General features: G+C 39.1%; 1 protein-coding gene across 8 annotated transcripts in view; it reads right to left on the bottom strand.

Annotated features, from left to right (window-relative positions):
- map3k4 (mitogen-activated protein kinase kinase kinase 4) overlaps positions 1 to 17,223 on the bottom strand; it is a 73,904-nt gene that overhangs the window by 7,265 nt on the left and 49,416 nt on the right. For all 8 annotated transcript variants that reach the window (XM_053619690.1, XM_053619693.1, XM_053619692.1 and 5 more), the window contains 15 exons: positions 16,370 to 16,639; positions 14,556 to 14,705; positions 12,869 to 13,030; positions 12,589 to 12,722; positions 12,374 to 12,452; positions 12,121 to 12,199; positions 11,855 to 11,948; positions 4,588 to 4,679; positions 2,799 to 2,879; positions 2,389 to 2,580; positions 2,233 to 2,303; positions 1,054 to 1,170; positions 759 to 918; positions 541 to 663; positions 247 to 353 (listed from right to left, as the gene is read on the bottom strand). In XM_053619690.1, coding sequence (XP_053475665.1) covers positions 247 to 353; positions 541 to 663; positions 759 to 918; positions 1,054 to 1,170; positions 2,233 to 2,303; positions 2,389 to 2,580; positions 2,799 to 2,879; positions 4,588 to 4,679; positions 11,855 to 11,948; positions 12,121 to 12,199; positions 12,374 to 12,452; positions 12,589 to 12,722; positions 12,869 to 13,030; positions 14,556 to 14,705; positions 16,370 to 16,639 — 1,911 coding nt within the window. The remainder of the gene's footprint in view (positions 1 to 246; positions 354 to 540; positions 664 to 758; positions 919 to 1,053; positions 1,171 to 2,232; positions 2,304 to 2,388; positions 2,581 to 2,798; positions 2,880 to 4,587; positions 4,680 to 11,854; positions 11,949 to 12,120; positions 12,200 to 12,373; positions 12,453 to 12,588; positions 12,723 to 12,868; positions 13,031 to 14,555; positions 14,706 to 16,369; positions 16,640 to 17,223) is intronic.

The raw sequence follows: 17,223 nt of genomic DNA, 5'->3' as shown, positions 1-17,223 counted from the left end.
GACGCGGGCTGTTAATCTGATTATGTTCTAAAACATGTAAAACGGGAACATGACGGGAGTATTCTAAAAGTGACTCATGTAAACACCTTAATATCATTATCTTAATCAGAGTAAGGTCAATAATTAGATTACTGCTGTCCATGTAAATGTAGTCACTGACTGATTTACATAGTTTAGTTTATAAATGGTTTTAATCATCTGCAGTTATCTACTCATTAACTAGAACAGTAATAAGAAGGAAGGTACCTTTCCAGTGACCATCTCAATGAGAACACAGCCAAGACTCCAGATATCAGCTGCACGTCCATGACCTTCACCCTTTGCCCTTGTGATGACTTCAGGAGCCATGTATGCTAGGAGGGGGAGAGAGAGAAATCGAAATGAAAGAGATTTTTAAACATAAATAAATAAATTGATGTATGAATAGCACTAGTTATGACTGTAGGTTGTAAACACTGTGCTACTTTTTGCTAGCAATTTTTTGCAAGATCAAGACGAGACAATGACTCTGGTGTTTCAATCCAGCGACTACGGCCTCACCTGCAGTACCCAGTGTGCTGTTCACCTCTCCTGGCATAGTATGAGCATTATTTTTTAGCTTGACCGAGCAGCCAAAGTCTCCCAGCTTTATCAGGCCAGATGATGTGAGGAAAATGTTGGCTCCTAGAATGGCAACGATTAGACAAAGCATTAGTGTGAAGCAATTTCTGCAGCAAGTTCCTATCAGTGACATGGTGTAGACATCAGGGACAACAGACCTTTAATGTCACGATGCACAATGCCATGTTCATGTAGCACATTGATGGCAGTAGTGATCTGCTTGCAGTACAATCGGATAACGTGCTCCTGGAGTCCCAGTCTGGAGACCTCCTCCAGGGTCCCTTCATCACAATATTCCATAAAGATATACATCTCTTCCTGAGAGATAAGGGAAAAAGAAGGAAGACCATGGTAGAACATGATTGAAGGAAAGAACTACTGTAGAGGAAATACTACAGCTAAATGAAGCGACTGGAAAATGGAGAAGCGATTTAAAAGTCAAAATCGCCTTACCCGATGTAGCTCAACTCCAAAGTAACGGACCAGGTTTGGGTGCTTAATTCCTTCAAAGATTTTCAGCTCATCTGCAGTCTCTTTTATTGTTTTGTGGTCATTAGGCTGGAAACGAATCTTTATACAAAATGCAGACATTTGTTTAAAATCTGATGCATACTGATGCTGTTATACTGAAGCAATATCACACATGCAAGAGTCAAAATTCATTATTTGTCAGCAAATCTTTCAAAAACATTAAAAACTGGAAAATACTACATTCAACCTCTTCAGACTAGTACTTGATAGAACCACCTTTTGCTTAAATAATAGCTTTAAGTCTATCGGGGTAAATTCCTACCAGCTTTACAGACTGTGATTGGATGACTATTGCGGACTGCAATTTTCAAATAGTGCCACAGATTCTTGATTGTAGAACAGTCACCTTTTGGTTGAATGTGCTCGGTATCATTGTCTTGCTGAAAGGTTCATTTTCACCCAAGCTTTAGTTTTTTTTTTTTTTTTTTAGCAGACTGAAGCAGGTTGTCTTGCAGTGTCTCCCTGTATTTTTGCACCATCTATCCATTCTCCAATTTTAACAAGATGTTGCCACCCCAATACTTTACAGTTGGGATGGTGTTTGTTGAGGAACGGGCAGTATTAGGTTTGTGCCACGCACAGCGTTTTGAATTTTGGTCAAAAAAGCTACATTTTTGTTTCATTTGACTACAAACCCTTATCCCACATTTTAGCTGTTTTCTGGCAAACTCCAGACGTGCTCTGATGCGTTTTTTTTTCTTTCTCTAGCCATCCTACTATACAGGCTAGTTGTATGCAGAGCTCTTGATATTCTTAACTGGTGAAACTTCACTCCAGTCTTGCACTAACACTGAATATTAAAGGACTGCCTTGTCTAGGCAGTGCCTAGGTACTATGATGCAGCTTCCATATTTTAACAATTGAACAGTGCTTTCGAAACACGAAACAGATTTTTATTTTTTAAGTCCATTTCTGTAACTCAAATTTCCTTACGAAGCAAAGGGGTTGAATATTGAAGACTGCAAACAGCACTTTTCTGTTATGGTAATATCATTTTAATTTAATTCTAAGAAAAAATAACCGAGTTATTTGTAATCCAGACAATTCTGATACATTTTAAAGGGGTTGAATACTTTTGTAAGGCACTGTATATCACCATACCTCCTTCATAGCCATCAGTTCACCCGTGTCCACGTTAATACATGTGTAGACCTTTCCATATTGTCCTTCCCCTGTGTACAGATAATAGAAACATAATGACATAGCTAAATAAAAAAAAAAGGTGTCCATGCTAGAGAAACAAATGGAATTCCATACCTATCTTGTTGCCTCTCTGCCATTTAAAAGTGACCTTGCGCAGACCCACATGCATAATGTTGTCATAGGATTTGGGTGTGCTGCACACCTGGCCAATAACATTGCGCTGCCTCAGGGTGGCATAGCGTTTCTCTTCAAAGGAGCGGATGGCTCGATGTACCGTCTCCATTGGATTCTGGCACGCGGCTGTATCTAGGCAGAAAACGAGGAGAATGAGGCAAATACTAAAGAGGGGATAATTCAGTGTTAAAATATTTATTCAAAAGCTCGCATGCTTCTGCATACAGTCTGGAAAACTACGTCAATGAGAGTCTGGTGTTAAACACCAGAGAAATAACAGACTGTATGAACCATTCATTTCATCATTCAAAAGTGGCTCGTAAAGATTTGTTTATTTTTTTTAATCTAACCTTTTGACTGGCAAATAAAGTTACGGAGTTCCCAACTACGGCGGGTGGCAGCAGTGGGATCTGCTTTTGGATATGATGGCTCTGAACAAGAAAGACAAATTAATTGAGTAATGGAATAGCACAATGACTAATTTAAATCAGCACAGATAATCAATATCCAGTTTGGTTTGGCACTGCATAGTTGGCAAAAAGGATAAATGCACATATCTTGTTCAAATTTCTTAGAAACATTATCAGGCAACAAAAAAAGTACTACATATCTATGGTATTCATGACTATGCACTGGGTGTAGTTCAGTAGGTAATACAATATACCAAATTTCTATTGACTTATTTATGCTATGCATGCATATAATAGTTAGTAGGCATCACAAATTTACTTGAGCACATCTTCCCATCTGTGCTGTAGTTGAGCTGTTTTTAACTGTTTGCTAAGTAGTTGTTATATCTACTGTAACTTGGTATAAGTCAAGAGGTACTGTAAGAAATGACAATTACTGACGTAAAAACCCACTTGACACTTGAAAGTACTTGGATATTTGGAGCATGTTAAAGAATAACTGCAGGAAATGTGTCATTTATGACAAAGAAAAGAAAAATCTATCTCACAATTATGTATAAAAGTGTTTGATGTGCATTTTTTTTTTTTAATTTATGTTTAAAAAAGGTACCGGAAAACAATGTTTTAGTTGGTTGCACATCATAATGTGGTGAAGACAACCCATGGGAAATATCATGCAAAATCCTGGTCACTTCCTGTTACCAATATGAGGTGCTAGAGTCAGGTCCATGAATATTTGAACACCGACAACGTTATTGTTATTTTAGCTGTCTACCACAGTATATTGGAGCTGAAATTAAATAACGAATATTCAATCAAAGTGCAAATATTCCCCTTTAATTTTAGGGTGTTTACATTCAGATTGGGCGAGCAGTTTTATTCAACCCCTTCAGAACTTTTTATATGTATTATGATATGTATGTCCTAAACCACTAAATTCAGAATGTAAAAAAAATATTTGTGCTGTGTTCACTATTAACATTGCTAGTGCATCACTGTAAAGAAAATCGTTTCTAACATTAAACATTAATATTCTTAGCCACCGTAGGTGCCACTGTTGTGTTGAAATTATGCCTCACTTGCTGTGTGTGGCGTGACATGTTAACTGATTGCATCGCCATGGCAATGCTGTTTGAGATATCAAAAATTCCTTTAATTTGATTAACCTGAAGAATCTGATGAACCATCCAGGAGTAATGTTTTTTAAAAAAAGAAAAAGGTTTTAAGCCCCACTTCCAGTGAAAAATTTCACATGGGGCACTATAGAGTCCCTGGGCTACACCTGGGTCCAATCTTTGGCACAACATGATGGCACATACCTCTGAATTGTGGACCATGTTTTGTGAATTTTCTAATGAGATTGGATTGAAACAGTGGGAACTTGATTATTTATTTATCATTCATGTCATTTATTACCATGTCATATAGCTGTCTACTTGGGGTCAAAGGTTGAATTTGATTTAAGTTTTGAGTGCAGCTTCAAAGAGGAAAAATACAAGCAGTGCACAACAGCCAAGGTAGTGCTGTCTCTAGGTAAAGTGTCACTACATTCTCAACAGGAATAAAATGGCCTCACCAGTGCAAAGAGATTTTGCTGCATATCATCTGGAGGTTTATTAATCATTTACCACTTTCCCTTGATTCAGAACATTGATGGGGAAGCCCTGAGCAATGGGATAGCCCTAGGTAATTGAATAATAACAGGATTGCTCTTGGACACACATCTTACCTTCTCTGTCTTCTGTGGGGCTAGAGTGGCGACTAAGGGATCTGAAGTGCAATTCAGCTGCCACTGATGAAAGACGGTCATTCTCGTGGACACTAGAAGAATCCAAACAACATCATGAGTGTAACTGCACTAAAACTGCTAAGCTTATTCTTGGAAAGTTCATACTTACCAGTGTGTACAATGCATCAATGTACAGCTTTTTATTAGCATAGTAGCGAGTCAAATTAATTTTCACTTTTGTTTTTCAGGCTTTACCTTGATCGGTTGTTTCGTCCTCACTTGAACATTTATGGAGTTTTTGTGGGCATTACTACATGCAAATCCTTTTTAGCTTCGATTGATTTAAACATTTACATACAGCTACACCATAACTAGACTGCAATGAAATCATGCAGATCTTTGAAATAAGTCAAAGCCAAAAAAAAATTAATAAATAAAAATTCACACAAGCAAAAAATAAACAAACTGATCTCTAAATCCTACATGTCATAATGAAGTTGCAACTGTTTATTCATGCAAAAATATCATGCTTTTTATTTGAAATTTTATTTTGAATTTCTTCTGCAAGGCCTTTTATAGTTAGCAGGTCAGGTATTAATACATTTTAGAAGGTCAAATGAAGTGTTGCCAAATGATTATTAAAAAGATCAATCAATCTTTTGGGGTGCTTAGTATAAGCTACTAGTGGTGAGACCTACGTTCTTCATACTCAGTATTGTAATAAGTTCACTAAGATAGACAAACAAGCAATAATTGAATTAAGAAACAAATAACAAATCTTTTACATGTGTTTCAATGAACGCTGGTTCAGTAATATCTTATAAGAGTCCTATAAATAAGGAGACTTTCAACAAGCAGAGAAGACAGAACAACTAAAAAAAAAAAAAAAGACAACAAATACCCGGACATTCTGAACCACAGTTCCTAGAGCTATTATGTTATATAAATCTGGTACATTGTTGTATTCATGTTAAAAGTTGGTGGCACTTTACTTTCCAAAATCAAGCAGGGGTGGATCTGGCTACCTGTGCTCATTGGGAATAGTGCAGAAAGCTTTGTTATTGCTGAATAACAAGAGGCAGAGGCAGAACTGGGGCTTGGTTATGCAAGTTACATGGGAAATGGTAACTGAGCTGTGTAACTTGGAATCAATAGCATCCAGGCAGGGGCCAGTATCAGCCTCTGTCATCTTACAGACACCGCTGGCAGGCTTTCTAAAATCTTTAAAATGGCTTGAATATACAGTCCCTTCCAAAACTATTGGAACGGCAAGGCCAATTCATTTGTTTTTTGCTGTAGACGTTTGGGTTTGAGATCAAAAGATGAATATGAGAAGAGAGTTTAGAATTTCAGCTTTTATTTCTTGGTAATTATATGTAAAAATGTGTTAAATGACAGAACATAGCACACTTTATATCAGACCACCCAACTTGTAGGTGAGCAAAAATACTGGAACACGTGACTGACAGGTGTTTCTTGTTACCCAGGTGTGTCCTGTTAAAAAATAAACAGCTCTGAAAATCTACTCTTGGTTTTAGTCTTCAGTTTCACCTGTAAGGACTGCATTTGTTATAAAGGATAAGCAAATATGAAGATCAGAGAGATATGGGAGAACAGCAAGCCATTCTGAAGCTGAGGAAAGAGGGGGAAAATCAATCAGAGACACTGCACAAACAATTTGGAATGTCCTGAAAAAGAAGGAAACCACTGGTATACTGAGGAATAGACACTGAATGGGTCGGCCAAGGAAAACAACAACACCTTATGACATCACCAGTCAGTGACATCACCAACAACCTCCACAGGGCAGAGGTGAAGGTATCAAAATCCAAGAATCCAAGATCCAAAATCGAAGAAGACTTCAGAGCAGAAATATAGAGGCCATACAACAAGATGCAAACCACTCATCAGCAGTAAGAATCGGAAAGCCAGAGTGGAATTCTCAAAGAAATACAGAGATGAACCACAAAAGTTCTGGAACCAAGATTAACCTCTACCAAAATGATGGAAAGGCCAAAGTGTAGAGAAAGAAAGGATCTACTCATAATCCAAAACATACAGGTTGTGCTTCCTCAGCTGGTGGATAAAGTACATCCTCTGCTGTGCTTGACGATGTAACTCATGATGGTAGCAGCAGAATGAGTTCAGAATTCTACAGAAACATTGTCTGCCAACTTACAGAGAAATGCATCCAATCTAAGTGGGACAAACTACACCATGCAGAAGAGCAAAGATCCAAAACATACTGCCAACACAACAAAAGACTTCATCAGGGGAAAAAGGTGGAATATGTTTTAGACTGGCCAAGTCAATCACCGAAACTTAACCCAACTGAGCATGCATTTGACCTCATGAACAGGAGACTGAAGGGAGAAACCGCCAAAAACAAATAACAACTGAAAGAAGCTGTGCTGAGAGCCTGGAAAAGCATCAGAAAAGAAGAATGTAACAGTTTGGTGATATCTGTGGGTCACTGGCTTGATGTAGTTATAGCAATCAAGGGATATGCAACCAAATAAGTGTCATTTACTTTAAGACTAACAATTCCAATACTTTTGCTCACCTAAAAATCGGGTGGTGCCACGTTCTAAGCTGTTTAACAATTCTAGCTGTACATATGAAATGAAAGCTGAAATTCTGATCCATCATCTCATTCATCCTTTGATCTCAAACCAAATATCTTCAGATGCATAGCAATAATGATGTAACTGGCCTTCAGTTCCAATACGTTTGGAGGGGACTGTATATGGCTAACATTGACAGAGATCATGAGGGCAGGTGACCTGAGCGAGCAGAACAGTATGATTGTACATGTGTACACATGAATGTACTTCTGCGCGCACTTAATGACGTGTGTGCACTCGGCTTTAACTTGGACGTTGTCACTGGTGAAAAGCAGATTATATAAAAGTTCCTTGGCACAGAGATTTAAACCTCACAAGTAGCAATGTGCTAACAGAAAAAGATGTGGTAGAGATCATATTGGCAGAAAAACACATCTTTCAACCCTATATATAAGTGTTTGCTTGTAACGATTTAGGCATAACTGGACCAATGATGAAGACTGGTCAGCAACACCAGTATCTGTGAAAAGGAAGTAATTACTGCACATGTTTCAAGTACTATTAAAAATGATTGATGCTTATCTGATATATTAAGAAATTAAACATTTTGGTAATATTTGTTATGCACTAGTGTTTAGCATAATGGCACAAAAGAACGTGTGTGACTGGTGAAGCCTGCAGAAATCCAAGCACATTAAACCAAAGGGTTCAAGTAACTCGGATACAGAAAACCACTGCCTTGTGTGTACTGTGCTTTCCTACAATTTATTGGTACAGCTATGGGGTCACCACTCAGACAGCAGATTACTCAGGACATACTCAACTGTTTGAAAGGCGAACGAATCACACAGTCACTCTTTCAAATGTTCAACTGAATATAATTGGTTGAAATTAGATATATCTTGTACAATATACATTAAAGCCGACTTTGTCATGACAAAACTTTGAGGAGAGAAAGAAAGAAACGGCGACAGACATACAGAAAGACAGACAGTTCGTTACTCTTAGAAAGATAGATGACAAATAGAAGGATACAAATAAAAATTCAGATGGAGTAAGTAGATAGATGGAGAGAGTGTTATTAGTAGGGATGCCAAAGGAGTGAGAGAGTCAGTATTAAGTACTCTGCTTAAGAAACTAGCATGTAAACAGAGATTATTGATCACCTTAATCCGACTAAAGTCATACTCGAAGTAAACACGGATGGAATTAAGACACGTGGAGTATTCCTGTTTTAGTCGCATTATCGACGTGCGTTATAGACATGTACACACCTTAATCACACTATTAACGTCGTGTGGAAGTTTTCACCGCATTTTGCGACAGGACACGTGCACACACGGCAGTGCTCAACCATTTGACGGCAAACAAGAGAGCACGGCTGCGTCCAAAACCGCGTACTTACCTACTATGTAGTAAATGAAACACATGCATCTCTATATACTATATAGTAGGTAAGTTCGCGGTTTGGGATGCAGCTCATGGCTTCAAGCAGTCGTCTATTTGCACTTATAGCATGACAAATAATTAACCGCACTTGAAGCTTTCGTAAAATTAAAAATAAAAACACCCAAAACTGTATACGGTACCATAACGAAGACGAACTGTATGTCGATACGTGAAATTCTGGAGGGAATGTCGGACGGCGTGGCGCGGTGACGTAATGACGTGTGACGTTAATCCATCTATGTTCTATAACACGTAAAACGGGAACATGAAAGGAATATTCTAAAAGCGACTCATGTAAACACCTTAATCACAATATTGTCTTATTCAGAATAAGGCCAATAATTAAATTACAGCTGTCCATGTAAACATAGTCAGTGATACAGGTGGATTGATAGAAAGACATATGGAGAGAGTGTGTGTGTGTGTGCTACTGGTAGATTGACCGAGAGATGGATATAGTGAGTGTGTGACATTTATAGAGATGGATGCAGAGAGTCTGTGGTAATGATATAGATATAATGGTATAGATATAGTGCGAGCCTCTGTTATAAGTACATTGACAGAGTGAGAGGGAGAGAAGAGGGGCTTCGGGCCTTGTGCACACAGGTGTGTGTGGGTTTTGACAGTTGGGGTGTGAAGTCTTAGACATTTTGAGCCAGGCTCTGAACATTCCGTCAATGCACGTGAATGGGATTTTTTTGCCCAATTTTTTGTCCGTTGAACATCGCAAGTCAGATCACTAATAAAAGTCAGAGCAGACCTCTCCTCAATAAGCCGGTCAAGTTTTGTCCAAAATAACAATAACTAGAATTCACATTTTCTGAATGCGTATTTGATATCACTAAGCCCTAATTTCTCCATCTGGCGATTAATAAAGTATTATCTTATCTTACATGTCACATGTCTATGTTGTAGCAGTTTTGTGATTCCACGGATTTTGGTGACATGGCCGCAGTAGCTTGGTGACCAAGTTTATGACCAGTTGGGTCCTGCTACTGATTTCGCAATGAGTGTGTATGGAGGAAATTTACTCAGGAATTTCACGTTTCATTTCATGACACATTCATGGGAATTGCGAGGAATGTAATCGTACACATCTCCAGAAAATTCTGAGCGATTGGAGGTATGCTCTGGGTCTGTGACTTTAACGGTGTGTGAATAGTTGTGTGCTGAATATTTAATATGGAGATAGTAAATCTAAACAGTGTGTCTGTGTGTGTGTGTGTGTGTGTGTGTGTGTGTGTGTGTGTGTGTGCGCTCCTCTAGACTCATTTTACATTAGTGTGTATTGCGGATTCTGGCAGATCAGCTTCCGAATGTTGCAGGAAATATAATTACGTGGAAATTGATGGCATAGTGTGCGTTGTACTCATCTCAACCCAGGGACTCTAGGGATGCGTGGCTTTTAAATTTTGGACACAGTTCAAAAGTTATGACCATAAAGGTATTTTATGGTATTTTTAGGCCCAAATTTGACCCGATGGTGGCTCTACATCGTTGGCAGCAGTTGGCCCAAATTTGATCAGAGTGTTCCTTATTACCCTAATCAGTGTGCCACATTTCACAACTTTTTACCAGACAGTTCAGTGGGCTGCCATAGACACCCTAGCCAGAAGAAGAAGAAAAAGCAGAAGAAGAATAAGAAAAAGGTAGAATAACAATAGGGTGACTATGTACCTTCGGTGCTTGGCCCCCTAATAATAATAATAATCATAAGTATTTGAGATAGTAATAGTGATGCTTTGCTACACAAGCACCACTAACAATAAAAAACTTAAACAGCATAACAGTATGTTGGTTATGTCAAGCCAACATAAGTATGGGAGATATCAATAGTAACGCTTGAATAGTTACACTTCATATTTATGCCAGTACATCACTGTTTTTTTTGGAGTGTCTGCAGGTTGAAACACCTTGTTGATGAGAGAGATCAGAGGAGAATGACCAGACTGGTCTTTGAAAGGAAGTCTATAGTTGGCAGGAAGTCTATAGTAACCCAAATAAGCACACTCTGGTGAGTAGAAAAGCATCTCAGAACACACAACACATCAAACCCTGAGGTGGATGAGCTACAACAGCAGAAGAACACACCAGTTTCCACTCCTGTCTGCCAAGAACAAGAATCTGAGGATATCATGGGCACAGACTCACCGAAACTGGACAGTTGAAGATGGGAAAAAGTGATATTTTGAAGGTGATTAATAAAAAATAAAAAAAATCTTCAATTGTCCAGATTTGATGAGCCTGTGCCCAGATTCCTGTTTTTGGCTGATAGGCGTGGAACCCAATCTGCTGTTGCAGCCCATCCACTGCAAGGTTCAAGGTTTGTGCATTTTGAGATGCTTTTTTGCTCTCCACGGTTGTAGAGTGATTATGAGAGTTACTACAGCCCCCCCTCCAAAAGTACTGGAACAGCCAGTCCAATTCTATTGTTTTTTTTCTATGCACTGAAGCTTTCATTTCCTGATATTCACAGCAACACACATTCAAAATGGGTGTATTGGTTAAGCTCAATGCTTGTGCAGTGACAGCTTCAAAATGGCTTGTTTTTCTCCCATAGACAGCTCTCTGGTCTTCATGTTGGTTTATCATTTTTAACAACAAATGCAGTCTTCAACGGTGAAGATTAGAGCTCAAACCAAGAGTAGACATTCAGAGCTATTAATTCTTTAAATCAATCAAACAGGGCACACATTGGCAACAAGAAACACCCATCATTCACATGTTCCAATACTTTTTGATCTCTTGAAAAAAAATGTATGGGTTCAAACAAAAAGGTGCCATGTTCTAAGTTGTTTAACATCTAGATGTGTGAAGCTGAAATTCTGGTCTACTGTTTCATTCATCCTTTGATCTAAAACCTAAATGTGTTCACCGCATAGCAAAAACAAAGGAACTGGCCTTGCTGTTCCAATACTTTCAGACGGGACTGTGTGTGTGTATCACACACTTCCCACTCTGAGAAAGTCTACTTTGCTGTTTACTCTCATTTTAGTACTGTGAGATTTGTCTTTTATTGACTTTTGTGGGCGTCACCAAATGCGAATCAGCTGTGCCTTTTTTTGTTTGGCTTATGCAAACATTTGCACGCAATTATACTTAAAGATTGATAAATAAAAATCACAGATTGTGTTTATATTTATCTTTAAGTCCTGTTTAACAAACTATTACCGCCATCTTTAAATATCAGGAAGTACTGTAAAACAAAATATTAATAATAATAAATAAAGCAAAAGTATGCACATACGACCTACCTGGCTCCCTCTGTATTAGGAATGAACAGTGATGGGTTTGGAGGATCACTATGGCATCGAGGAACTTTGACCGGCCGAGGACTATTCCGAGGGGCTGGGAATAAAATATTTCAAAAAGACATTTTTCAAAAAGAAGTACTCAACTCAGTTGCCGCTGCTGAGCTATAAACATCATTAATTTTTGAATGTGGAGGTAGACACAGATTTATTCCAGTTCACGTTATGCTTCAGGGAAGAATCACTAAAAAGGGCAAAGAAAGACTAACCAATGTACAGGCCGGTCACAGGGCTGTGCGGCTTCCCAATCACATGGCCGATACACTCATTCATCAAAGCCTGTAAACTCTGAAAAACACAAAGTGAAAAAATAATAAATAAATAAATAAATAAAAATGAAACAGCTGTTGTTGTGCATGTCTGTGTACAGTGATCTTGAGTGCTATAAAAGCACAATATAAATGGAAGGCATTGTTGGGGAAAAAAAACAGCTGAAATTAAATGCAAGAGGTCATACTTTACCAGGAAATCATCTTCAGGAAGTGCAGAGATGAAAACAGGTTCAATGGCTTGGAGGAAATCAAAGCCTTGCGTTGCCCACCTACCACACCATATGCAGAGAAACCAAACATATCAATAAGTTGTGTTTTTTTTTTTAAAGTCAAAATGTCCCGTCCCCCCATTTGATGCCTGAGCAGAGAGGCTTTGTAGATGTCGACAGCAGAACAGGGGCTAACCTGGGACGGGTACCTCTTCCACTCTCACACTTTGTTAAGACGTAGTTCATCCACTTCCGGGCAAAGGCAATGTAGCGTTCCCCGATCCGCTGCCTGAACTCTCCTGACATCAGCCTCACCACCTCTTTATGATACTATAGATTTATTAAAAATCCCTTGCTGGTCAGTTATTTTAAGTATAAACTGGATGGGTTAATTATAAACAGAAAATCAACTGAAGGAATAAAATCTGCATTCATTTATTACAGGCAGAGATTCATTAAAACCTGTACAGACAAACCTCAAAGGCGAAGTTGTAGCCCTGAATCATGGCTTCTCTGTAGTACTGTTGAAGATTGACAGACTCAGACTCCTCTACTTGTGCCTCAAACTGAGATGTGAACATGTACTCTACACGGTCAATGGCACTGTTAATCTTATTGCACAAGTTCAGAGCCTCATTCTAACAGGGGAAAAAGAAAGACAGAGAGAGGCGAGGGAGGAGAGAAAAACACCAGGATGGAGATGGTTAAGTGGTAACAATGAATTACAGCCAACCTGAATCTTAATTTCATGCTGTCTCTTACAAATTTATACGTTTCTTAAACATTTTTAAAAAGGCTAGTATTAAAATTATATTAGTAGTGTTTTTTTACACAGCTAAATGTTAACTGTTTAACAATCTCCTATATGCGTACCAATCATCCTCCATGACGACTTTGCTTATTATCCATCTTGCAATATTACGTAACACTATCGATTGCACAGAATCACAGCACTGAAAGAACGCTGTCCCAAATGCTATGTATACTCGAGGGCATACCTGTTGTGAGTGGCCCATTGTGGAGGTCATAAAATGTTGATGTTTGACACAGGGCCTAAAGCAGCAACTTAAATGTGAATGTTTGATTAATTAGGTTAAGTTTCGTTTAGTATAATATGTGGCCACCAAAAACGTTAACGGTCCAATCAAGCACGATCACATTCTAATTTGATGCAGGAAAGATGAATCCATGATGGCGGCGTGGTGGCACGCAGTGGCCTCTTCAGGTCCACAGATATGATGCATGTTATGTACAGCCTACACCGATTGTCAAACTTTTTAAAGAGATGGACATCGGAAGCACTGGTGAACATGTCTATTATCGCCAACTTTGACTGAACATTAAAGAACAAAGCTCAGGAAGAATAAACAATGGACTGCAGGTACGTGAACCAGGCCCTGGGACTGCGGTATTGCCTGAAGCTGCTGGTCAGGAAAGAGGGCGCTGGAGCTGGCATCCGTGCTAGACTAGAAACTAACCCTAGCCGTCTGGCTATACCATCCATTCTCCTCTTAAACGCTTGATCTGAGGTCCTACACAAGGGAAGCATTAAGTGGGTGGCTGTGGCTCAGGTGATAATGATAATTAATATTTATGTCACATATACATATGTACAGTGAAATTCTTTTCTTCGCATACCCCAGCATGTCGTGAAGCTCAGGTTAGAGGGCAGGGTCAGCCATGATACAGCGCCCCTGGAGCAGAGAGGGTTAAGGACCTTGCTCAAGGGCCCAACAGTGGTAGCTTGGCAGCGCTGGGGCTTGAACCCCCGACCTTCCGATCAGTAGCCCAGAGCCTTAACCAGGTGGTAGAGCCACCAATTGTCCACTAATTGTAGGGTTGGCAGTTCGATTCCCGGCCCACATGACTCCACATACTGAAGTGTCCTTGGGCAAGACACTGAACCCCAAGTTGCTCCCGATGGCAAGTTAGCGCCTTGCATGGCAGCTCTGTGACCATCAGTGTGTGGGTGTGTGTGTGAACGGGTGAATGAGACACAGTGCTATATAAAGTGCTATATAAGTGCAGATAATTTACCATTAAGTGAACGCTACAGGACTATGAGCAACCTGAAGAAACAACATTTCGTTCCAATGTACACAAGCTAAATATAGATGAATGACAATAATAAGAACCCACTCGACTTGACTTGAAAGGTAATACCTTGAGCTGCTCCAGTGCTTTGGCAATAAGGGGCTGGCTAGAAGTCTGCTCACGCCGTAGAGTCAACAGCTCCCCCATAGACTGCTGGAAGGCTTTGCGCTGGGCCACTAGGAGGCCAGACTGCATTACAATCAGCAACATATTCTCCATCTAAAGGATATTCAGAGAAACATTTGAATTCAGATGCAGGGTTGACTGTGATACAAATACAAGCAGTAGGGGTACATACTCATAAGAGACCTGTATTCACATTCAGTCCGTGATTCATTTTTGAACGGCAAAAGTCAAAATACCATTGACTACGTGGGAGCTGAGTGAAGCCACAAAATGTGAAAGGAAAAGATAGTTCTGTAAATATTATACTTTATTTTCTTTTTATAACTATCGTTATATTATAATTGAGGTTTTGACCCCAAGTAAATTCGAATGAAATACACAATATGGCCCAAAGTATTTGAAAAGTCATCATGTGGTCCTCTCCTAAACTGTTGCCTCAATGTCGGAAGAATGCAATTGGCTAGAATATCTGTGTACACGGTTCTGAAAAAGTATTTGCCCTCAATGATCTCTTCTGCTTTTGTGTACAGTATCTCTCATACTAAACTGTTTCAGAAATTAAAACAAAATCTAAGATAAAACAAAGGCAACCTGAGTTTTTAAATGATAATGCTATTTATTGAAGCAACTGGGCCGGTGTGAAAATGTATTTGCACCCCGTAGTTACTCATTCCCCAAATTTATGAACCTGCATTCATAATGGGGTTCAGCTGTACTAGACAAAACCAGGCCTGATTACTGCAAACCCTGTTCAATCAAAACAAAACTTAAATAGAACTTTTTCAACAGCATGAAGTTGGTTGAAAGGTCTTACCCAGTAACACACTATGCCAAAGTTGAAAGAAATTCCAGAAAGGATGAGGAAGAAGGTGATTGAAATACGTCAGTCTGGGAAGGATTACAAAGCTATTTCAAAGGCTCTGGGACTCCAGAGGACCACAGTGAGAGACATTATCTCCAAATGGACAAAACTCGGCACAGTAGTGAACCTTCCCAGCAGTGGCCGACCTTCCAAAATAACTCCAAGAGCACAGCAACTACTCATCCAGGAAGTCACAAAAGAGCCTAGGACTAGGTGATAATTCGATAACAATTATTATCGTGATATAATTTCCCTCGATATAATTTTAACAAAAGTTCGATATACGTTTATGCATCGCGCATAATATGCGCATGCTCGCAAAATACTGCACGAGTGCAGGTGCGTGTTGCAGACCGGACAGCTAACATGGTGGTGTAAATATCAGGAAATGAAAGCTGAAATGCTTATCTATCATCTTATCATCTTTTGATCTCAAACCTAAATGTCTTCAGTGAATAGCAAAAAAACTCAAAAGAATTGCCATTCCAATACTTTCGGAGGGGACTGTACAATAGCCTAGAAAATAATTTTGTGTCATTTTCAACTATTCAGACTCCCAAATACATTCAGACTCCCAATAAAGTGAATTGAAAGCTGGCATCTTATTAGCAGACATTAACCCAGCACAGTGTACGCCTAAAAGCAATGTTTACGGTTGAAATGTAACAAGCAACATACCAGTAAAACTACATTTTTGTAGAATTAAATACAATACAAAACAATATCTCGAAGTAGGAACATATAACAGGTGAAATATAACAGGTGAAAATCATATTTTTGATTAAATAAATGCAGAATGATCTGACACTAATCTTCAGCAGTTTTCATATTTATATACATTATACTTTTAAGGGCTTTTCAGGCAGAAAAATTATCAGTTGATCTGTTAATTTACCTTCATTGCCTTTAAGGTATCTGCTGTCTCCATCTGTGGTACCACTTTGACCACACTCCCATCCCACAGAGCCCAGCTGGCCTCAGCAGGCACATCTCCAGCACCATGCTTACTCATGAGAAGGTAGGCCTCGTCCTCAGTGATCTCATCGGGCTCCTTGGAGCACTCTTTCCCTGCTGCTGCATTCAGGAGCTGTAAGATGGTGAGCCGCTGGGCCATCAGATTGCACGGAACAAAGACTTGTAGCTCATCCAAGCCTGGGATATGGACCTGCAGAGTAACGAAAAGCGCACATGCATGCACGAACATACACACATGTTGGTTTTATCATTGCTCCTCATTTATCAATATTTTAGTAAAGTTGTGTGTAGACGTTTGCATAAGCCAAACTAAAGACAAAGCCAAACCACAAAGGCCGAGTTTCTTTCATACGCATGTGAGTATGTATATCGATCAGATGTAACGTGCATTCCTAACACAACTCATTTGCATTTAATGACGCCCATGAAACTGCATATAATTCTTTGAGTGTCAATAAAAATATTTAATAATATAAAAGATTATTAATAATAATATTTAAAAAAAAAAAATAATAATAATAATAAGCGAGCGCTAAATCTTCCATCAGCTGAGGCAGTTATTTACGGCACATGACTGTGCACAGACGCACTAGCCCAGCCTCTGCTTATACAGCAGCATCTCTTTCGTCACAATTGAGTGATCAGTTTTGTCAGTCTTAATTTATGGATGTGTGCTGTCTCGCTTCTATTTTTATATTCTTTAATTACTGTTAATAGTATAAAACAAAATTGTAAGCAAAGTTTACTCACTAGTATTCTTAGTCCAGGTCATAG

Source organism: Ictalurus furcatus, chromosome 29 (genome assembly GCF_023375685.1).
Source record: "Ictalurus furcatus strain D&B chromosome 29, Billie_1.0, whole genome shotgun sequence".
NCBI lineage: Eukaryota > Metazoa > Chordata > Actinopteri > Siluriformes > Ictaluridae > Ictalurus > Ictalurus furcatus.
Note: the sequence above shows the minus strand (reverse complement) of the source record. Positions and strands in the feature narration are given on the sequence as shown.